This window comes from Periplaneta americana, chromosome 4 (genome assembly GCF_040183065.1).
Source record: "Periplaneta americana isolate PAMFEO1 chromosome 4, P.americana_PAMFEO1_priV1, whole genome shotgun sequence".
Lineage (NCBI taxonomy): Eukaryota > Metazoa > Arthropoda > Insecta > Blattodea > Blattidae > Periplaneta > Periplaneta americana.
Window position 1 is genome coordinate 40,618,679 of NC_091120.1, and position 24,867 is coordinate 40,643,545.

Consider the following 24,867-nt stretch of genomic DNA (forward strand, 5'->3'; position numbering starts at 1 on the left):
CATACTAAAAACCTAAACTAACCTGTCACTGATTCGACCTTATGAAAACTCGCTTTCCTCTGTGATCAGTAAGGAAACACACGGAAATGAGATAAATGTGCTGCCCTCTCTGCCACCTATCCCTTCAGCCTCGATGGAGCAGGCCCGTCTGTCCGCACCTCTCCACCAGCTTCCACTTTGACAGCAAATTTCCACCCTTATTTCAGTGCAAAATTGGTACTGACATTCAATTTTTTTTTTTGTTTACAGTACATATGACTCGACTAGAAGTGAAATAGCTAAACACATTTGTACACTAACATAGTAACGCAATTGTAAAGAATAATTTTAAATTGATTTTCAGTTCAAATACTCTTTTAGAAATAGCTATCTAAAAATAGTTATTCATATATTGCAAAAACTTTGCTGTATGTTACTGTTGTTTTGATCCAATAAAATGATAGAATGATAGACATTAATAGTCACGTAATCTGAAAATATATCACAGCACTTGAATGATTTTAAGTCTAACGAAGTAAATATAATAATAATAATTTATCACAAAAAGGGAGACATCTGCCTGATAAACCAGGTGACTATTCAGATCCAGATTACAATAAAACACAAGAATTTGATTTAATTAAATTTATTTATTTATTTAACTAGTGAACTAGCTAGTGAGTACAAATTAAAATTATAGAACAAAAATGTTTCTAGCCACTACCGTAAGAGCCTGGCTCGTGTACGATGTGGTCTTAGCCAATAATATAACATAAAATTTACAAAGAGTTTACTAAAAAACAGTAATTAACTTAATTCAAACCGATAAATAACACACAAGGGCAAAAAAAAAAAAAAAAAAAAGAAGAAAGAAAAAAAGAGAGAAAAAAACACATTTAATATGAATTGACAATCAGACAGAAGCCAGTTATATTCAATAAAGACATGAATATAGTCGACAGAAATAAAAGGTAAAAAAATACACACATTTGTTAATATTATATAGGCCTAAGGATCATGAATAATTTTATAAATTTCTTTTTTAAAAGCTCCAATTTTTAAGTATTTCAAATTTGAAAAATGGTTTGTAATTTTATTATAAAGTCTTGGGCCAAAACTAGCACCATGTTTAAGAGCTGTACTTGTATGATATTTAGGCTCAATTAATGGGAAAGCAGACTTTTGTCTTCGAGTACGATATTCATGTCAATTAGATTTTACTAATCAATATGAAAACTGTACTAATTTAGAAACTAGCATTACTAACTATAATAAAATTAAAGTAGTAGAAGTGAATGTTAATGTACCTGATGATACTGAAGCACGAGTCTAGTTCTGGTCCAGCTTTCCTGGTGACACTCCCAATCTGATAATCGTATCCAATTAGAATTTTGAAGTGCGAGGCGAAGCATTTCACAGCGATGTGTTGCCGACACAAGTTCTTTCTTTCCATATCCATCATGAACTGGCGAAACAATTCCACCTATTACATTATGGTACCCAAGTCTATGAAGGTGATCTCTAGCAATTTCTGAAAAGATAAAATACCGTAGTTTATTTATTGAAAGCCAAGAAGCAGGCTAACATCTTTATATATGGCTTATATAACTCTACTCTCATTTTAGTCACATTATTTTGATCATATACTACTACCGGTATATATTCTGATACATTATTTCCCTCGGGAGTTTTTTTCTTTCGCTCTAATTATTCAGCAATGTTACAAACTATTTCTTATAGACTACTGCAGAAGTGCTAACACTAAAATCTGTTATTATTATACGACTACGAGAACCAAATTTAAATTATGATGAAGGATGGGTGGAGCGGAGAAAAATTCTCTCCGGCACCAGGATTTGAACCTGGGTCTTCAGTTCTATGTGCTGACGCTCTATCCACTGAGCCACACCAGATTCTCATTCCGATGCCGGATTGAATCCTCTCAGGGAACCTAAGACATGGTGGAGCTTAAACTGAGAGGATTCAATCCGGCATTGGAATGGGTATCCGGTGTGGCTCAGTGGATAGAGTGTCACCGCGTAGAGCTGAAGACCTGGGTTCAAATCCCAGTGCCGGAGAGAATTTTTCTCCGGTCCACCCATCCTTCATCATAAGATGACGCAGAATTTCTGCATGAAAATATCGTATGTACTTTGGTACATCGTAATAACAAATTGAAATTCTCATTACATGTCCAAGGCATTTACGCGTTATGATATTCGGTAAAAATGAATGCAAGGAAGACATAAGTAACGCGTACCAGGTACCCGTAAATTTATCAGATATTCTACAAGTGTAAGAAATATACAAGATTTACAAATCGTACTTTCTACGAGGATGTGTGGGGCTGAAATAACAATCACAAGTGGAAATTGGGTCTACTGCAGAATATGATATGGAACTATTTGTTGTTCTTGACATTATTTTGATTAATGCTTATTAGGGCCTACATTGTTTATGACGTAAACAATCAGTGCCTTCTTTGTTTTCTGATGTTTTAGCCTATTTGGATAATTTTCAAATGCTGACAATACTGTTACGATATTGTGCTGATATGGCTAATTACGGTACGTAATTTGTCGTGTGGTTTGTAATGTTCTTAGAGAGGTTTTTAACGTTTTTTTTGTTATCTATTTGGTGAGTTGTAATTTAATTATTTCTCACTGAATGAGGTGGGCCCTATATATTTTTGAGTACTCTACATTGCACATTGCAGTATTCGTAATATGGAATGTTGTGACAATTTTCTTGGTTTTGTAGGATTTCACGAGGATAGACAGATTGCAGACAAGATGCCGGTACTACGTTTTTAAAATTGTATTTTCTTTTTTACGTAGAACTAAGTCTTTGCATTCGGCACGGTAGGTCGCCAACCCTTTGGTAACGATATCTAAAAAAAGGCGTTACATTATATAACGTAAACAAAAATATATGGTACAATGACAAGTATACCACTCTGTACGCAATGAAACTTGAATAGTTGTGAGCACCATCGCGGCACACGAAAAACATTTACCACACCTGTCACAAATCTTGGAGCTGTCACAGACCTTGGTATATCACTTAGCTAATCCCTCACTAAAACCCTCTCTAACCTTGTTATAAACATCGACGTAGGTACCGCAGTCACGGGTAAAATGATACGTAGGCCTACCAGTATTTAAGTTGGTATAAATGACTTGCATTTTTGTATTAATCGGTAAAGTAACGCATGCATTTTATCAAACCTAAATTTTTAACATATGACATAAGCATTTTACAGGTTTCAAATATTGAACGTTTCGTTCAACAAAAGTTCCAAAGTCAATTGGACTAATGAAAGCCGGTAGGCCTATATGTAAATGCCTACCTAAGACACTTTAACTTATTTTAAATTAAGATACTCCCACATTTTCATTTAGAGTAATGACATTGTTAAACTCACGTTATTGCACTGTACGTGATGATACACTACCGAAACACTTACCAAACATCCGAAGATGTAAATTCGTTGGTGGATTGTATGCACCACAGGCAAGAAGTACGACATTTGGAGGTGCCATTATTGCAGACTGGCTATAGAATTTTTAAGTGATCCAATAACTAGAACTCGCAAGGCAGCATTTCACAAAATTATAATAAATATCACGACTACATGCTGTCTATTTCGACAGTACCACAAATTTTGACGCAATCATTCCCAATCTCATTGACGATAACAAGAACATGGCAAAAATAACAGCTGATTAATACGGGTTACACAATTGGCCGCACTCTCGGTTCAATAAATGCACGAAAACACACACACACAACATATATGAAATTGTTCCATATGAATGCTCATTGGTTGATCGTCATGACGATCTTGACACATGTACAGTATGTGCAATGGTGGCACATAGAATTTCCCTGTGAGAGAGTGACAACATCACGGCCTATTGATGCCGAGGAAACAATCAGATATCTGTCCAACGAGTTGTTATATGTGTATATGCTTTGACATTCTACGGTACCGGTGTGCTGCAAATTAAACTCTCGTGTGAAAACTCGAAATCTTTCTCATGGAAGAGTACAGTAAGAAAATTAAAAATTGCATATCCATTCTACTGAGCCCCCAGAATGTGAAGTGCGCTTGCCATACACCGCACAGTTATATTTACATCTGCTTAATGTTTTGTATACCGGTACGGAGTATAGGTATTTTCAGAGTATTCTCGCTTTTCCTACCGTTCTCATTTCACCGTTTCATCACTACCGCTGTGTCATACTCTCATCATCTGGAAATAGTTTCAGTATACGGCTCACAGTTTGTTACACCCCTATAAAATCATTCTGGAAAGTTTGTGTAGTTTCTAGTTTGTGTAGTAGCGCTAGTTTCCATTTGACGTTGTGAATCATAATCAAATCCAAAATGTTATCACAAATTTCTGTACGTATATGGTACGCTGAAATTTATTATGTTTATATTAATACATTTACCTCTATTTAATATATTAGCATGTAATGTTGAAATTATAATTCTTTCCGTTTCTATCAGTAATTATAATATAATTACAGTTTATGTTGACTACAGTAGTGCGTTCATTCTGTTTCCGTTTTACAGTCAAGAAAATTAAAAATCACCTATGAGCGTAGAGGTGTAAACGTAGAGACGTATAAGGGCACAATATGACAGTTTATTGTGTTACAAGTATAATTTTGTCGTTGTTGTTACTGTTTTTGTTGCAGATCAAAGCAGAATGGAATACAAAAGATTATATGAAAAGAGAACATTGTTTAATAAAACCGTATCAAGGTAAATGTTCACTTCGTATTCAGTGAACCTGTATAATTTGTTCACATCTTTTGTACAATTTATATTATGCGATCTGAGATGATTTTATGAATTATTTCTAGGTGCAGGAATGACGATACCGTATTGGGATTTTATGGGTAGCACAATGGTGACTAATAATTATGTTAGGCTAACTCCAGATTCTCAGAGCAAGCAAGGAGCGTTATGGAATTCAGTGGTAGGTAACAACAAAATAATTATTTCTTGCGCTATTCATTTTTGTAGTAGCTGTGAAGTGCATTAATTTTTTTATGAAGGTCGTTTCTTATAATAATTCAACACGTGATGCTCATTTGTACCCATATAATGCCTATCAATGTACCGGTATGAGTTACGAACATGTGACCAGCTTCAGTTTGTAATAAACAGTACTTCGTTACTAACTTACAGACTTGAGAATCGAAATTTAATAGTTCAGTGCTGATTTATCCCAATTTTCCACATGATTTCGATGGATATATTATCAAATTGATGTTTCAACGATAATTTTGACTCTACTTATTTTAAAGCGGTAGGCCTAATCATCTGTACCGGTATCCATTCTTTTAGTCCAAAGATAATTGTCCTTTATACATCTGAAATTATAGTTTTGTGTAATATGGTTAGGTAGTGCTTTGAAAATTATTTGAATGTCCTCCCCTGTTTTAATTATCAGGCAATAGTGATGTGGGCAAGGCCTATTGGTCTTGGCAATTGGAACATGTATTCACTTAGGACTCATGTTTTCTTACGTTCAAGGTCTATTGGTTTTGAATATAATTAACGGCTAGTCTGTAATCATGGGTTACTTTTGCTTACATTACCTAATACCATAGCAAATGCATCATCATCATCGACATGCGTGTCCTGTGCTAAATGCAGGTTATTTTAAAGTTAAGAAAACTTAGTTAAGTAATAGCTAGAAAATGAAAGTGAACAGCTCCAATGACCTCCATGGTAAAATATTAATTTTTAGGTATAATGTTTGAATCGTTGCTTACTAGATTATATACAAGCTGGCGCATAGCACGATCGAGAATGGGCCTTTGAGCGTCATGACAATTTCTGCCTCTAGGTTCGCCTCACAGTCCTATTAAAATTTAATAGGAATAATGAATAGTTCCATTACTAAGCATTGTTTATCGTGAAAATTCTTTGATTAATTTTGCATTACTGATCGAGTACGAAGATTATAAACATAACAAGCATATTACAGTCTTATTTGAGATTTATTGATGACTTCTTAAATATCAGTATGCAGATTTTCAGCGTCATTTAATGGAATTTACAATTTTTTTTCCCGAAAGTCTGAATTTGTTCAATTAAAAATTTTATTATTATTAACATCATCATCAAAATCAAACTAGTTAGTATAGTTCTTAGTTTGTCTTGCCTTGATACAGCGTCGTTAAATATCCAACTGAAGAAAAAGCTCGTAAATTGTCTTCAGAATATGCTAAAAGTAAGTACTGTGTCGTCTGCGTAACCAATTAGGTTTAAATTATTGTTGTACAATGAGGAGCTATCTCATTGAGGTTCTGGCTGGTATGTACATCTATTGTCACACAGTACATCTCACTTGACGATATGTGTTAGAGGAAGAACAATTGTTTGTATACATCTGAAATCTGATTAGTATAATATGTAGCAAGTCAGCAGTGTGTGCAATGGAGAGGAAAGGGAACTGGCAACCATACCCCGTTACATCCTGGCGTAGTTGCCTCGTAAGTGGTGCCTTGTTGGTATCACTTGTAAGATTCAGACCTGTCTTCGGACAGTTGACTGAACAACAGTGAGGAGCATTTACCTGATCTGGCGATAAGCGGTGCCAGTTCCTGCCGAGCTATTGTTTGATTACTGCGAGGTGCACACCCATATCCTTGGCACTTATACAACACCTACAATAAGAGTTGTACAATTTGTACTTAACTCACATTCATTGCTCATGTCCCAGATTTGCTCTAATATATTTATTTAGTTAAGTTATATGAAATTATTCTTTTACAATGATCGTCACTTTTGAATCCATGATTCAGATTCTGCATTTTTTTTTCCAACACACTAGCCCACTGTAAGTTGTGTGATAAACATAACCTACAGTACTGGTATGTCACAATTTGAGAAGATATGAAGCAGGTAATTGATTGGGATTGATGTTATCCGGGCTAAAGAGGCATGATCTGTTGGAACTGTTGTTACCATATGTTTCATCTGCTACTCTGGCAGACAATCATTTCATTGGATCTTCCTTCCAACGAAACAGATCCGCAGTTGGTTACGTTCGGCCAAGGACAAATGTGACTATAAACTACTGGAGTATACAGGTTCCCATGCTCCTGTGGTTCAGTATATATAGACACAACTCAACATAGTTTCAAGACCTGAATTACTGAACATTGAAGAAACTGCCATCTAGGCCACATAGATGAGTCAACAGTAGCTGAACACTTGTATCAAGAAGGGAAGCACAACAGGTTCGAGAACACTGACATCCTAAGTGATACGCCACACTTCTGTGCCAGATTACATCGAGAGGCCATTGAAATCTATAAGCACAAGAACAACTTCAATCGAAAGGAAGAAGGCCTTAAAGTCAATCAAGCATGGTATCCGTCCCAGAGAAACACGTGCATTAAACTGTTTATCAAACAGCCAAACATGAAGGTAGCCAATTATAACACTTCGACGACCGGTGTGGACTGTGGCGACAATGACTAGCCACAATCCGTCAAGACCTTAAATATCATAATGCAACTAGTCACACTAAGGAGATCTTTGCACTCCTGTGTGCCACGCCACTGATGAGGTCTGCTGGAGTAGCAGACGAAACGTATGGTAACAGTTCCAACAGACAATGGCTCTTTAGCCCGTATAACATCAATGCCAATGACGTCGGCCATAAAAGTCTACATTCTAAGGTAATTGATTGGGGATTCTTTTATTATAGGATATCGCTTAATTTTCTGACGTCACAACATGGCCGACGTAAACCAACACGACGAGTAAATAAAACTCACTGAGATATCACCTCAACTAACCCACTAATCTTCTCACATACGTCGACCTCATGTCCCTGAGATATCACCTCAACCAACCCACTAACCTTCTCACATAAGTTGACCTCATGTCACTGAGATATCACCTCAACTAACCCACTAACCTTAACCTTCTCACATACATCGACCACATGACATCACCCCATTCTCCATTCTAGCCAACATATATTCTCATAAACACACTACCGATATCCTATCGTCATATAGACCCATTGATTGTTGGTAACAACATATTATACATAGTCTAGATAGCAAAGATGTGATGTAATGTGCCTGTGTGTGCACACCCATGCCTCACACTAGTGCCTAGCCACTCCACAGCCAGATAACAGGCTACTACCTCAGATCTCGATAAATGCTCCTCTCTGTACAGTTTTATTATTATTATTATTATTATTATTATTATTATTATTATTATTATTATTATTATAAATACATACTAGGTTCAAAAAGTTCCCGGAATTTGCTAGCATCATAGAAACAACGTACCTTAAACACTATTCTACAGCATTCCCTTCAAAATAGTTGCCTTCCCCAACAACACACTTTTGCCAACGCGTGTAGAGTTCCTGGAAGCAGGCCTGGAAGCCATTTTGTGAAACCCGTCTTAGTGCTCTCGTCGCGTTTGCGATAACCTCTTCAGCATTGAATCTCCGTCCTTTCAGATGACTTTTCAGACGGGGAAACAGAAAGTAATCAGGTGGTGAGAGATCAGGAGAGTATGGTGGGTGATCCAAAGCAGTTATGTTGTGCCTGGCAAGAAAATTCTTTACAATAATTGCGCGATGAGCAGGTGCATTGTCATGCATAAGGAACCAGTTGTTTTCTACCCACTTTTCTGGACGTTTCCTTCTCACTGCGTCCCAGAGGCGACGGAGGGTTTCTACGTACAATTCTTTCGTTACAGTACGACCTTCTGGAATGAACTCATGGTGCATGAGACCCTGAGAGTCGAAGAAAACTTCCAACATAACTTTGCTTTAAGTGTGCTTAAATGCGACAGGCTCATGCCAGTAGATTTACTGGCATGTAAAAGAACTCCTGCGGGACAAAATTCCGGCACTTCCTGCGATGCTGATATAACCTCTGCAGTTGCGAGCGTCGTTAAATAAAACATAACATTTAAAATAACTTTGCCTTTGGAAGTGTCCCTAGGAAATTTTTGCTTCCGAGGAGATGTTTTCGATTTCCACTCAGATGACTGTCGTTAAGGGACTGGGTCGTACAAGTAGCACCAGTTTCATTTTGTTTAAGAAATCACCATTTTCATCAGCCATACTGATCATGTCCCCAGCAAAACACAGAACTTGATGTTTGTACTTTGCTCTGTGGACATAATTACAAAATGCGACGAACAAACGAAACACTATGATAAACAATTGCCTACAACTCAAAACCAATAATTGCCATTATCAACAAACTTTAAGGAAATGACATCATGAATGTTACCAACAAAACAAATGTGTAATATCCCTTGTTATATATTAATACGAAAAATGGTAGTAAAATTCCGGGAACTTTTTGAACCTAGTAGTATATATATATATATATATATATATATATATATATATATATATATATATATATATATCATGGCCGTAATCAAGGAGACTCCAGAGGTTGCTGAGCAAACCATAAAATTCTTCCTAACCTTGTACAGGTATTATATGTAACTTAATGTTCAATGCCGTATCGTACTGGATGATCGTTGATTACAGTAACTAAAAAATCGTACTGTAAGTAAGCCTACAGTGAGACGAAAAGACAACTACAGCTATTTTAGTTTCATAAAGTTTAATTTCAATCCTTTCAGGTGACGTTTAAAATATTTAGTGTTTCATGTTTCATTATTATTGTGCTATTGAGGAGTAGTAGATAAATATTAAATTAATAATTATTATTTATTCCTGGTGTTTATTGAATAGTGTCCAGTGTCCAAAAAAAAAAAGAAAATTGAGCTCAAGATCTAATTCAGTTGCAACTCCTGGGGAGATCAGAGCAACTCCTAGTGTAAAGATGCCAGATTTTTTTTCACAATTTCCAGGAACAGATATCGACACATGAAAAAACTGCCTTTAAAATTTCTGTTAGTTTGACATTCACTTATATTGTTTTTACACACCTTAAAGCATTAAAATCCCTTCTATTTACACATTAAAAATATTCATTCTACTTAATTGTAATTAAACTGCTGGTATTTTCAGAAGAGTGAATTTTTTTAAGCAGATCTTCTCTGGATCCCAATTTTGCAACAAATTCCTGATAGGCCATGTTGAAGCTGGTTAAGATAGTAAACATGGCTCGAACAGTTTCTAAACACATTCTGGATTTTTTGGATCTCCAAATCATGTTCATAGAAGAAGAAATTGTCTTCACTGAACATTATTTCCAGGCAGATGCGAATATTTCGATCAACTTCTGGAATTGTACATGGAAAACTATTTTCACTCATTTTAAACATTTTCTTCATTCCACTTATAAACTCTCATCTTCAGTTACAACATAATTTTTCTTGGGTTTCATTTGTTAAAAAGACCTCCATGTTTATTGCATTTATATTGCGAAATTTCGAATTGCTTTCTTGTAAAGCATGATTATTCCAGAGAAATTTCTTATGAGTCTAATCCGAAACTTCATAAATGGTTTCATTTTTGCGTGTGTCATACTGAAGAGAGGAAAACTGTTTGGTAGGAAGATGCGGAGATAGTTGTTAAATTATTGAAGAAATATGCAATAGTAATACTCTTAGCAGTATTCTTTGAAGGCAGTGATAACTCATTTTCTGATAAAGATTTTAAGATAGGGTTTATCAAACTCTGAAGTTGATAATTATTCTGATTTCGAGAATGAAGATCAAAATATTTAATGTAACTCAAAGCTTGTTTCTTTCATTTGAACAAAAATTCCATGAAAATTACTTCAGTTCGTTTCTTTTTAATAAATGAATGATGAGCTATATGAAAATTAATTTTTCCCCCAAAAAATAGTGCACATGGTAAAATAAATGCATGTTATATTTCCAACTGCCCATTGTGCAACTCAAACCAAGAAATGGATTCAGAACACCTCAAAATCTGTGCTTCAGTGGCTGGTCATGATAATATCTTTGAAAAATATTGGAGTGTAAGAGGTCAAATGACTTTATTGTCAAATGCCTGGCATTTGAAAACAACAACAACAACATTTCCATATGAATAATTTCGAGGGAAAAATTGTTCGGTATCGAACCCGGGACCTTTGGTTTAACGTACCAACGCTCTACCACTGAGCTACCCGGGAACTATAACCGACACCGATCCAATTTTTCCCTCTATATCCACAGACCTCAAAGTGGGCTGACAACCGTCAAGCAACCAACTTTGAGTGCACACTAACTCCGTGTGACTTAAATTGTGGTTTTCTGTTAACGAACAGTGACATGTATTATGCAAATCAAGATTTCAGGTAGTTGATTTGAATAATCTCAAATCAACTTTACAGGGAGTTATACCTGAAATCTTGATTTGCAACATTTCCATATGTCTTATAAATCGATAATTCGGTATGGAGAGGTAAACCTACTGTATACATACAGAAAATATATTCACATTATTTTATTACAAGAAACAATGGGAAATATTTTATGAAAATGTATGAGTCGTGTTTTAAGATTGATGAACATACTGTACACTGTAACAACTATTGTTTTCGTGGAAATAGATACATAAATGTATATAATATGTATTGTTTCAATAATCTGTCATTAATTAATTGTTACCCATTTTAATTTATTTACAGCCATGTAGTGTTAGAAATTGGGAACTTCAAGTACACTTCAAAGTGCATGGAAGAGGCAAAGATCTTTATGGAGATGGATTTGCAATATGGTATGCCAAGGACCGTATGATTCCTGGTCTGGTGTTTGGAAATATGGATTTCTTTCAAGGCTTAGCAGTAATTTTGGACACCTATAGTAACCATAATGGTCCACACAATGTAAGTAAGATAGGCTACTGTTTTGTGGTATATATAAAATGCAAGATTTTGATATAAATAATTACCTATTCATTTTAGTATAAAAATGTAATGAAAAGGATTTATTTTGGTGTTACTTCGTGTGAAACAAGTAACTTTTTTTTATCTATCCTATAATAAAAGAATTCCAAATTAGGCCTATGTATCTGAATTTATTCTCTCTCAGTGATCACACATATGAACAGAAGAATACTAGTCAAATGAGGTCATAGAAGTAGTTATTTTTTTTATTTTTGTTCTGTTACAGTTTCGGAGTAAGCAAACATTGTTGTTTTCAGTTTACATTGTTTATAAAGATGAAAATGTATGTTACATTGTTTATAAAGATGAAAATGTATGTCAAATAGAGCGAAGAGTTTTGTGATTATCTTTTAATGTCGTTCATGGGATTGAACATCTGTCTAATTACTGATAGATGGTTTTTTTGCATTTAACAAGAGATTGAAAGTTTGTAGTATAAAATTTGATGAATATTGTGCTTGCCGTTTTCTTTAACGAAGGAATTTTTATTTTCATTAATGTACACAATGTGGGAATTTGAAAGCTATTGGTTTGAAACAAGTATAAAAGATAGCATTCACTGAAAAAATAAATCGCCAGAAAATTGGTTTAGGCTATTTTATATGAAACCATGCATTTTGATTGTATTCATTGAAGTAATAAATCACCAGAGAATTAGTTTATTTCATATGAAATCATTTTAATGTGAAAGTGAATATTTTAAGATATACAATTTTAACGTTGTTTTGTGAATGAAAAGTTAATATTTCCATTCTTAACTGAATTGTAATTATGAACTCTTATGCTATTTTCATACATTTTGCATTCCAACAGTAATGAAAACTCTGTCACGAGGTGACTTTTCTGTTATCTTATGGCTTAGAAGAGCTTACTGATGTATATTAACTTCACCGTAGACTTAGTGGTGGGTGGAATAGATCCTAAATTTTATCGAATCTGAATTCGAATTCTAAAAAAAATTCACAAATCTCTCAAATTCTTTATATAAAAAGGAAAAAAAAAAACTTCTATTTTCATTTAAAAGTTTTAATTGAAAACACTGTATTAATTGTATTTAATGAAAAGCAAATTTAAGAATACATAAAAAAGTATACACAAGAGCCTCTATGCCCATATTTATTGAGAAGATATGACGTGACATTTGTTTTAGATTAGAATTCGAAAGATTCGAATGATGAAAAAAGCGGGAATATTCTCTCAAATCTTCTTCAGGATTCACAGGATTCAAAGATTCGAATGTCCCTTCCCTAAAAACATGTTTTTCCCTCCATCTTCAGTATATTTATACACATTGTAAAATGCTAGCATAGAAATTTTGTGTAAGACTGTAATAGGTCTTAAGGTCCAGCACTTTTCAGGAAGATGAAGATAATGTATATTATCAATGCTTTTATATATGGCGACCATCCCATTGTGGAATCCTGGGAAATGAGAATGCGGATGCTTTAGCAAAGAAGGGCAGCACTGCTACTTACAGACCTATTACTAAACCTATGTATTACTCTGTGAAAAGATTTATTAAATCTACATACTTAGACTTCAACAAACAAAATTTAATAACACAATCCCAAGGGAAAAAATGGAACTCTCTGCATCACAATCCACAGTTAATTCCCGATTTACCACGAAAATCGTCTGTAGCTGCATTTAGATTGGCAACAGGCCATGATTGTTTGGCCAAACACCTGCATAGAATTGGAATATATCAGTCCCCTAACTGTCCATTGTGCAACTCAAACCAAGAAATGGATTCGGAACATCTCAAAATCTGTGCTTCAGTGACTGGTCATGATATCTTTGAAAAATATTGGAGTGCAAGAGGTCAAATGACTTCATTGTCAAATGCCTGGCATTAGAAAACAACAACATATATGGCGACTGAGACTTAATTGGACTCTGCTAGTGTGACAGTGTTTTATCCTTGATAAGATTTTAACTTATCTAGTAACACACCAACATGCGTGTAGCAGATGATTGGGCACACGTACAAAATAAATAGAAATAAGAGAATTTCCGAAATGATGAGTGAATTTTTAGTTCTAATTTTCAACAGTAAGTTAATTTTTTCTTGTATCAAATAATAAATACGTCTCTTTTATAGCACCAACATCCGTATATATCTGCAATGGTCAACAATGGCTCTTTACATTATGATCATGATCGGGATGGCACCCATACCCAGCTTGCAGGCTGTGAAGCCAAATTTCGTAACTTGGACCATGACACACACATTCGCATTCGTTATGAGAGAGATGTCTTGACTGGTATGTAACTTTATTTCAGTCATTTGTATATTGACACAGAGTCCTCACCTTTTCTTCTTCTGATTGTAATATCTTCGTTGCAATCAATATGTATTGCTTTATCTATAGTGATGTTGAAGAATGTAGTTTAGAAAGATATTATTAATAGCCATAGAATTCTTTTATTCTTGGCGAGTTATAGCAGAAGCCAATTGGTGTTACAATGTGACTGCATGATGTTAGTTATCTGAACATACATAATTTGGAAAAATACTAACACGCAAGGGTTATAACCCTTTTGGGATCATTGAATCTGATTGAAGTCAGTCATGTGAAACAAAGTACAGTATAACAAAGTCAAATTATACAATGCACAAAGATTACTGAGTTAATGGCAGCGAAAGTTTCGATCTGCCACTTCTTTAGTTAGGCTACCTATCTTTTTTCTATTTCTGACATATAGTTTCGGTAGCTCAAAACTTAAATGCCAGACTACAGTAGTAATGGAGAAATCCCTAGCTCGTGACTGTTTACTTTGTTGAAGTTAAAGAATTCTTTGTCGAAGTGTAAATGTGCTGCCATTTGCTGAGTGTTGCATAATTTACTTGCCATGGGCAAGCATATCCCTAATGGTAAGAATAAAATAATAATAAAAGAAAAAGATGTATTTATGCAATCATCAGGATTCTGTGAATTCTCTGTCACCTTTTCTTTTCTTCTTGCTAAGTTATTCTATACTAAAAGCCAGGTTATGAACCGACTAAACCGGAAGCAACATTCTGTTGGTATCTTTCTGAGCTCTGTTGCCACATAGTGGGGCGAGATTCAAAGCGTGTTCAGCGTTTGTCACCGATATGTTTAAAATAACTACTGTATATAGTTCTCAATAACATTATCCACAATATTAGTAATTAAAATTACTGTTTTTAAGAAAGCACGAGCTAATATCGCTGGTATGAAATGCGACTCGTAATGCACGTGATACTGCAAATGAACTGGCTACACTGTCTCCGTGATTCCGTTGCCAGATTTTCGTTAGCAGACGACATTTTCACGCGAGGTCCAATGAAAACCCCGTTCTCGTTCTCCTCTCCATCCTCCACACTCAACGTGTCATCACTGCACAGGCTACCCCTCTATCCCACACTTTCCTCTTGCCCATCCAACTACTTCCTGTTTCATCGGTTCATAACCTGGCTTTTAGTATAGGTTTGTAACTATTTAATTTTTGTGATATTTCTAACCTGAAAATATTTGCTTACTAAAAATACAGTTACTTTCCTGAACATAGGAAATATATTCCTTTTGAATAGTGAACATTCCAAAAGATGTTCCTTTCTTTATGACATAAAAACGTGCCTTTGAATGTAAACACAGAGTAAAGATATTGTCTAAGTAATATCTCTCACAGTAAGAACTGCATTAAAGGAAGAAGTAATATGTACCTATTCCCTCTATTATTGTAACATACAAGAATAAATAAATTACAACTATAATTCTAAAAGTAAAATAATGTGATAAAGAGGAAAGGAAACAAAGACAAACTAAACAGGTCTCGAACTCGAGTTCTCACCATTACTAGTACTGTAACTAAAACCTGATCTATAGCTTCTACGTCACGAAATCAAGAGGAAGGAAAATGCATTAAGTTTAGTTATATTAATACAGGATAGACTGTAACTCCAGCCAGTAATTTGGTAGCCTTTTGTTTACTTGGTTATTTAACAACACTGTATCAAATAGTAGGTTGTTTAGCATCGATGAGAGATTGATGATAGTGAGATGGTATTTGGCAAAATAAAGTCAAGGATTACCTGGTTGGGGAAAACATCGGAAAAAACCCAATGTCTCAATTCCAGTGGGGGATATGTTGACAAATAGCACAACAATTGCTTTATCTGTTTTAATAAAAACTTTTCCTGCAGTTGTGCTTTTTTTCTGTAAAGGCCCCAGGGAAAATCACTTTCTGGACGGGCTCATAATTGCAGTGGAGTGGCCAAAATTTGTATAAGCATTTGTTTTGACATTATTAACACATTGGAAGAAAAAAATTTAACTTTTTTATCTTCCCTCATCAGAATGTTTGCTTGTTAGCCGACTGAGCTACGCTACTGGTCCTGGTAGCCTTTTAACATTGTATAATTTGGCTTCATTATATTCTGTTTTACATTATTAACTTCCATCTGAAATAGTATATTAGAATTTTTTTTTAAATTCAATTGTATCCACTTAACTTTGCTTCATTTCACTCAAGCATCCCCATCTATGAGTGACATGCCGAAGCTGTTGTAGTTCTTTCTCCCATCATAGATGTTATGCTCATTGCAGCATGGGAGGCGAATTACATAACACTGAATGATGATGATTATTAATGTAAAAATGGTGAAATGCCGGTAGGGAAATGGGAGTACCCCACGAAAATACATCAAAATTGTTACAAAAACATATTCTCCCCTTGTAAAATAGTTTTACCGTTCTGAAGAAATTGTATTCTTCAGAGCTCACTCTTTGTTCTACAACGAAAATGAGATTCTGTGTATAAATTGTTAACAAATACAATGCAGTTCCTTAATACGACTTAATTTTTTTACATTTAAGTAATATAGTTTCCTATTTCACCTCTTAGTTTATAGCTATGTATAATTTACATTCTGCTAGATATATACTAATATCAGAATAACGTAAAAGTTTGATTCTCAAAGAAAATATTTAAATAAAGAATTATCCTTGAGGGAAGATTGACTGGCCTATACTGCCAATGTTAAATTTGCTTATTTAATGACCCATTATCTCAGGAACTATTGAAGATATTGTATTGAAATTTTTGTAGGATAAAGTTACAAGGGTCCACACTTGTGGAGTAACGGTTAACGTGTCTGGCCGCGAAACCAGGTGGCCCAGGTTCGATTCCTGGTCGGGGCAAATTACCTGGTTGAGGTTTTTTCCGGGGTTTTCCCTCAACCCAATACGAGCAAATGCTGGGTAACTTTCTGTGCTGGACTCCGCACTCATTTCACCGACATTATCACCTTCATTTCATTCAGATGCTAAATAACCTGAGATGTTGATACAGCGTCGTAAAACAACCCAATTAAAAAAAAAGTTACAAGGTTTAAGCAAACTGACGCATATTTATCAAGAAATGCAAGTTGTAACAAAGATTTGATTTTTTAAATAATATTGATTTTATTTTATTATTTTTATGTAATTTTTTTTCTAATCAAACTAAGACATCGTTTAATGTGGATCAAATTCATTACTGTATTATTGTCAATATATGTTTAAAATTTTATCCTTCTGTGATTTATTATTATTGTTTTTGAGGAAATGAGCTTTTACATAAAAACAAAATAAAATCAGCATGATTTTTGAAAATTAATTTCTTATTTTACAACTTGTATTTCTTGATAAATCTGTGTCAGTTTGCTTAGTAACCTTGTATCTTTATCCTGTAAAAATTGTCTTATTATATCATCAGTAGCTCCTGAGATAATGGATCGTTGGCACGTTGGTGATATAGGGTAGCTAATCTCCCCTTAACCACAAGTTGATTCATGTATGTTAGTAACAGACTACCGTCACATCCTCAGAAGGCTTACTTTTTTTTGTGTGTGACAATTTGAGTTAGTTCATATGGTAGTGTATGTAAATTTATGGTAATGGAACAGTTGCAACAGTAATAAATTATTGTGGCCTTCAGTTATATGTGGTTCAAGGTTTTTACCGTAACATATTCAACTTCTGTCATACCATAAATGAACAAGGTCACATGCGAGTGTCATATCTAATTCCCCCCACCACACTTTTACAGAAAGTTATTTTAAAAATTCCCCTTTTTGAGACTGACCTGTGAAAGTGCTCAATTTGTGTAGATTCTTTTGAACTGTGGTCATGTTTTAGATTATTATAGTTCATTTGTGCCTCATCCTAACATTCTTCTTCAGTGCAGTAATGTGTCGGTCTGGATCCCGTGATGGTTATTAAGGTTTGGAAAATGTAAACTTTAGGGATGAACTGCTGAAGTTAATGAAGAGTAATTTGCTCAGTAAAGATTCCAAACATTTCCATTAATATTATAAAAGGAAAGTTACGTGAAGAGGATCTGATTCTTTATGAAGATTGCTCCATAAGAGGGATTAAACAAAATGAAACTATAAGATATTTGGGTGTATCATTCAATGAGGAAATAACATTTGATCGGCAGGCATTTATGTTAAGTCTGAAAAATGATTGGAAAATTTAGTATCCACCTCCATGCTCCGTCCAGATCAAAAGCTCAACATTGTTAATCAGTATATATGGCCTAAATTGATCTACCCATTACAAATAGCTCCTATCCATCAGTTACCAGGAACATTCTTAGAAGATATTGACAAGTTAATCTGTAGTTCTGTTAAACAAATGCTTATGTTGCCATCTGATACACCTACTAGTATGTTATATGCAAGCAAAAACTACAGAGGTTTGGGACTAGTCAGAGCATCATGGGAAGCGTTCTTGCAACACTGCAACATCTGCATCAGTTTAATATTAAATGAAAATCCTTATGTAAATAGTATGCGACCTTTGATGTCTGAACTTAATTCTTCCTGTCAACATCTAAGTCTCCCTTGTCCAGTTGAACTTCGTAAATCTGTGACTAGGAAATTAAGAGAGGAATTAAGAAATGCAGAATTCGAATCATGGAAAGTAATGCCTGGAAGAGGCAGATGTGTAGAATTGTACAGCCAAGTACCTAAAGCCAACGCCTGGATTTTTAATAAGTCTGGACTATCTACATCTGAATGGGTAACCTGCCTCAAAATGAATGCCAATTTAACAGCAGTTAGAGGAGTATCTGGTCGCTCTTTGGACAGATCCCGGTGCAGACATGGCTGCCCGGAGACTGAAACCCTTGCCCACGTCCAAGATCAGTGTAACAGAGGTTTACTCCTCCGAAATGCCAGACACCATCATGTTCGATTCTTAATTGCAACTGCTTTAAGAAAAAAGTCTTGGATAGTAGAAGAGGAAATTTTTTGCATTGCTACTAATGGCTCCTCTAGACGTATTGACATCATAGCGTATTCCCAGACTACCAAGAAAGGATATATAATTGATCCTACCATAAGGATTGAAACGGGGAGTAGCCAGCCGGATGATGTCAATAAAGAAAAGATCAACATTTATCTGCCAACAGTTGATTACTTCAAAGCAAAATACCAGCTTGAAGACATTGAGGTGATTGGTCTTATTGGAGCTCGTGGTGTGATTCCCAAGTTCTTTGAAAGCTTCAGGAAGACTTTTGAACTACCACAGACACTTACTGCTGACATCATAACTTCAGTTTTGAAACGCTCTTGCCAAATTCTGAGTCATCATATTCACTCTGTTTAATTTTTTTTTATTCACTTTATATTCATATATGTTTATTTTAATTTTCTTTCTACAAAATTTATGTAAACATTTAATATTGTAAAATTCATGTAGGAGAGTATACTGAGTCCTTCTGGGCTATCTCCAATGGGAGGCAGTTATTATCTTATCATTGTATATTTTTGATTCATAATGAATATTTTTATACACAGAGAGTTTTAAACTGATTTGGACTCTTTCTGTTATATCGACTCATTCCTGCTTAATTTAGTGTTTGCTTGATCAAAGATGTATACAATTGATCAGCATGTGTTTCTTGTTTGTAAATATTGGAAAACAGGTTCGTGGTTTGCTTAAAGCATACCGAAAGCTATTTCAGAACACTTCTGGTGAATGGAGATCTCACCAAAACGCTGTATTTGGGAATTAATAACAAAATAGAGACAACAGGAAGCCTTATCAGTCAACATTCAGGAGAACGGAAGCTGATTATTCAATACAGGATGTAAACGAGTGATTATAGGCTTTGCTATTGAAATCATTAAGAAGACATTTTCAAGAGAGTAGCGTCACATATTCCATGGGTCAAAGAGCTGCTGAAAAACAAAATTGCAACCTTATCTTGTAATGTTGGTATAAGAATGGCTTCCAGAGGACTGTGAAAAACTTGTTCAATTTTGTTCATGGTTTTAACAATTTGATACTGAAAATTATGCAATTTGCGCATAACTTGTTTTACAGAGGATGCATGATTCCGTCTGAGCAGATACTTGAACTCTCAAAATAGTCATACATGGATAGAAAAAGATTTACTTGATATGCAGAACTTTTGCCTTCTTAGAAATACACCTTATCATTTCATTTTAACCAATTTTTACAATGGAGATTTACATCCAAATATCCAATGAATTTGTGAAATCAGTGAATAGATGATGAACTACCTCACTGTTACTTCCAACGAGATGCAATACGGCACAGCTCAAATGAAAGGATGAGAGAAATTTGTTAAGGAAGCAAATAAAAAAAAAATACTTGGTTGCCAAGAAGCCCAAATTTAATACTGCCAAACTTATTTCTGTGAGACTGGCTGATTTGGAGTGTTAACAGAAATAATCCTAAAATAATTTCCCTGAAAATTGGATCCCAAGAGGTTGCAGCCTTTAATTTTTTGTTCATCCAACATTTTAAGTTAAGCAGAAAAAAATTAACCAACCATTTTTGACAAATTAAGCTGCTTGTTTTTGGGACAAAAGCACAATACATTGTATATCATTCCAGATGTGTGTTTTTAAACCAACTAGTATCAATATGACAAGTAAAAGGAGAAGTGACTCTCATTCGTTGAAGACTAACAAAAAAAGTTGGCAAACACACATGGTTGCACTCACTATAGCAAAAGGTTGAAGATGAAAAATAAATTTTGTTTGACACATTTTATCCAATAGTTAAAATGAAGAAAAAATTAAATGGAAAGAATTTTCATAAATTGTTGAATCTTTACAAACCCAACCTAATTCATGGAACATTATTGATCTGCTGGAGAGAGACAATAGGGTTCAAATAGAATGTTTTATTCATTGAATTAACAACTCATTTTATTGTAATATGTTAATATCAACTGAAACTACACTTTCTATAATAAGTTAATTATATTTTGATACAAGATTAGACCACCAGAGGAATGAAGATATTAGAGCAAAATTAAAAGTTAAAAATATAATAACAGAAATAGTAGAATACAGGCAGAAATGGAAACAACATGTTGAAAGAATGCAAAATTCTCGTTATCCAAAGGCAGCTCTATCGTACAGACCAGCAGGATGAAGAGGTCAGGAAAGACCACAAACAAGATGGTTAGAACAGTGAACAGACAAAAGTGTCTAAAACCAAAAAGTCAGAAGAAGATTAATATTAATAGGTAGATGAAACTGTGTTAAACATTAACAACAACATATGACAAATAAAGGTTAATAACTTAATTGCCTCATGAGTAATGCCTTATTGTTGACACTTATGAAGTTTAGATCTGTCTTTGGACAGTTGACTAAACAACTTTGTGCTGTTGCTGTCGTTATTTCATATACAATATATGATTTTATGCTCGACCATGCTGAAATGTAGTAATTATACACCTGGTAGCAGTCCTTTAATGCATGTCATTGAAGTACACCTACTCATTAAAGTACAGGTGTTTTCAGCCAATAACAACTCAGCTTACAGGTGTTCAGCCAATGACAAGTCAGCTTTGTACCGTTATAAAACCACAAGTATCGATTATTCTCGGATATGCAATCGAAAGAGAATTAGCGAAAAGTCACGGAGGCTGGAAATCCAATACTGTCGCAGAAGGTTATGTTCTGTTACTATAATAATTAGCGTTAATTGTAAATAATATTCAAATAAATTCAATTTGTCATCTCGTTTTTCAATGTCGAATTCAATAATCAAGGTTATACCAAGTTTAACGGGATTACATCAAGGTCAATGACATTGTTCCTTGGAAAAAATCAATACTTTCGCGTCTGCGCACATCTCACAATTCACGACCTAGAACCAGGTCACTTCCGATCTTGTCAGATACAAATAAAATGTATACATCTGAATAATTTCAAGTTAGAAATATGGTCGAGCATAAAAAGTCGTATGAAACTCGCCTATAATGGTAATTAAGAAGCTCGTATGAAAATTATGAAACTCGCTTGCGCTCATTTCATAAACATCCATATTCGCTTCTTAATTACTATCATTATAGGCTCTTTGCATAATGTACTGTTAAATATTTGAAATAAATTTAACTGAATTTATAATTTAATTTGTGTACTTTGTCAAAATAGAGAATCTTTTGCCTTATATTCTCTCTTTTTTTTTTTTCTTTCGCTTTACTATTTCTTCTTCAGAATCAATTACATTCAAAGGCACTATTTCTTCACCATCACTCTCAGAAAAAAAAGTAAATTTAAGTAATAGGAACAAACTTGACCGCACTGCTCCCCTTGTTAAGATAAACTAAAAATGACAAATATATTTGACAAGCAATTTTCTTCACGGAATGCACTAGTCAGAGAAGACTAATTCACTTATTACTTATTGTTTGTTGTTTGAGAAAGAAAAACTGTGAGCTTGTCATTAGTTTCTCGTTTCACAGTCAGACTTGTCTACTTAGTGTTGCAGTGTATTAAATTTTATAGTAGGATATTTATGTTGATCCATTCATAGTTAAATTAAGAAATATTTGTGTTCAGCGTGAGTACACTCTTATCTTCCATGGATTTTTGTGCATAGTAGTTAATACATATTAAACAAAATGAAAAATTATTTACAGTGTTGTAGGGTCCTGTAAACTTGTGAATAATGTAATTGTTGTTATGGTGCTAGATGTTGCATTTGTCATTAAGGTGAATGACTGTTGATGGTGGATGTTGGTGTTCAGAAGTTTGTGTTTCTGTTGTATTTGCGTGTTTTATTCGTAATTTATTTTCAATGTGATACAAGGCTGTTTCACCTTAATGTTGTGAGGTGCTATATTGTTTTCAGTACATAATGCCTTTTTAAGTTACGTGTTACCAAGTGACCTTACAGATATTCGGTAGTTGTTATGTATTATGACCTCGGATTCTCTCACAATGAAGGTGTGCATGCATGGGTGGAGGAGTACAATGTGGTAACTTGCACAATATTTGTATTTGCTCCAATTATGAAGTTATCAGGAGTTACGATAGTGATACACAAACCACCACAATCTCTTTTCTTTTTGTGTCCCTATTGTCCACAGTCATAGATAATTTGTTATAAATAGGCTAACAGGAAAGTCAGAATTGCAGTATTTTCAAGGCTAAAAAATGTAAGAAATACCCACTGTAATAATTTTATAACTCGAAATTCATCGTAATTAGTAGTTATGTGTTACTTACTTACAAATGGCTTTTAAGGAACCCGAAGGTTCATTGCCACCCTCACATAAGCCCGCCATTGGTCCCTATCCTGTGCAAGATTAATCCAGTCTCTATCATCATATTCCACCTCCCTCAAATCCATTTTAATATTATCTTCCCATCTACGTCTCGGCCTCCCTGAAGGTCTTTTTCCCTCCGGTCTCCCAACTAACACTCTATATGCATTTCTGGATTCGCCCATACGTGCTACATGCCCTGCCCATCTCAAACGTCTGGATTTAATGTTCCTAATTATGTCAGGTGAAGAATACAATGCGTGCAGTTCTGTGTTGTGTAACTTTCTCCATTCTCCTGTAACTTCATCCCTCTTAGCCCCAAATATTTTCCTAAGGACCTTATTCTCAAACACCCTTAACCTATGTTCCTCTCTGAGTGAGAGTCCAAGTTTCACAACCATACAGAACAACCGGTAATATAACTGTTTTATAAATTCTAACTTTCAGATTTTTGGACTGGATGATAAGAGCTTCTCAACCGAATAATAACACGCATTTCCCATATTTATTCTGCGCTTAATTTCCTCCCGAGTGTCATTTATATTTGTTACTGTTGCTCCAAGATATTTGAATTTTTCCACCTCTTCGAAGGATAAATTTCCAATTTTTATATTTCCATTTCGTACAATATTCTGGTCACGAGACATAATCATATACTTTGTCTTTTTGGGATTTACTTCCAAACCGATCGCTTTACTTGCTTCAAGTAAAATTTCCGTGTTTTCCCTAATCGTTTGTGTATTTTCTCCTAACATATTCACGTCATCCGCATAGACAAGAAGCTGATGTAACCCGTTCAATTCCAAACCCTGCCTGTTATCCTGAACTTTCCTAATGGCATATTCTAAAGCGAAGTTAAAAAGTAAAGGTGATATTGCCTCTCCCTGCTTTAGCCCGCAGTGAATTGGAAAAGCATCAGATAGAAACTGACCTATACGGACTCTGCTGTATGTTTCACTGAGACACATTTTAATTAATCGAACTAGTTTCTTGGGAATACCAAATTCAATAAGAATATCATATAATACTTCCCTCTTAACCAAGTCATATGCCTTTTTGAAGTCTATGAATAACTGATGTACTGTATCCTTATAAGTTACGTGTTATGATTTGTATTATTATAAAAAAGCAATGTATGGTGGGTCCCTATCACCACAGCATGGCATGCTCTCAGGTTGCGGATAGATTATTTTTTTTTTATTTTAGTAGGTTATTTTACAACGCTTTATCAACATCTTAGGTTATTTAGCATCTGAATGAGATAAAGGTGATAATGCTGGTAAAATGAGTCTAGGGTCCAGCACCGAAAGTTACCCAGCATTTGCTCATATTGGGTTGAGGGAAAATCTCGGAAAAAACCTCAACCATGTAACTTGCCCCAACTGGGAATCGAACCTGTGCCACCTGCTTTCACGGCCAGATGCGCTAACCATTACTCCACAGGTGTGGACTTGTGGA

The 24,867-nt window shown here is 34.7% G+C and overlaps 2 protein-coding genes across 4 annotated transcripts in view; one reads left to right on the forward strand and one right to left on the reverse strand.

Annotated features, from left to right (window-relative positions):
* Positions 1 to 4,310, reverse strand: part of Nmnat (nicotinamide mononucleotide adenylyltransferase) — a 43,255-nt gene extending 38,945 nt beyond the window's left edge. The window contains exons 1-2 of one of the 3 annotated variants that reach the window (XM_069823223.1): positions 4,186 to 4,310; positions 1,287 to 1,510 (exon numbers count right to left, since the gene is read on the reverse strand). In XM_069823223.1, coding sequence (XP_069679324.1) covers positions 1,287 to 1,391 — 105 coding nt within the window. In that variant the 5' untranslated portion in view covers positions 1,392 to 1,510; positions 4,186 to 4,310. Of the gene's footprint in view, positions 1 to 1,286; positions 1,511 to 3,445; positions 3,823 to 4,185 lie in introns of those variants that run through there. The other 2 variants (XM_069823222.1, XM_069823224.1) reach the window with 2 other exon arrangements.
* Positions 4,311 to 4,537: 227 nt separating this feature from the next.
* Positions 4,538 to 24,867, forward strand: part of LOC138697741 (vesicular integral-membrane protein VIP36) — a 41,510-nt gene continuing 21,180 nt past the window's right edge. Inside the window, exons 1-4 of the mRNA XM_069823227.1 lie at positions 4,538 to 4,753; positions 4,855 to 4,970; positions 11,605 to 11,802; positions 13,964 to 14,126. Coding sequence (XP_069679328.1) covers positions 4,627 to 4,753; positions 4,855 to 4,970; positions 11,605 to 11,802; positions 13,964 to 14,126 — 604 coding nt within the window. The 5' untranslated portion in view covers positions 4,538 to 4,626. The remainder of the gene's footprint in view (positions 4,754 to 4,854; positions 4,971 to 11,604; positions 11,803 to 13,963; positions 14,127 to 24,867) is intronic.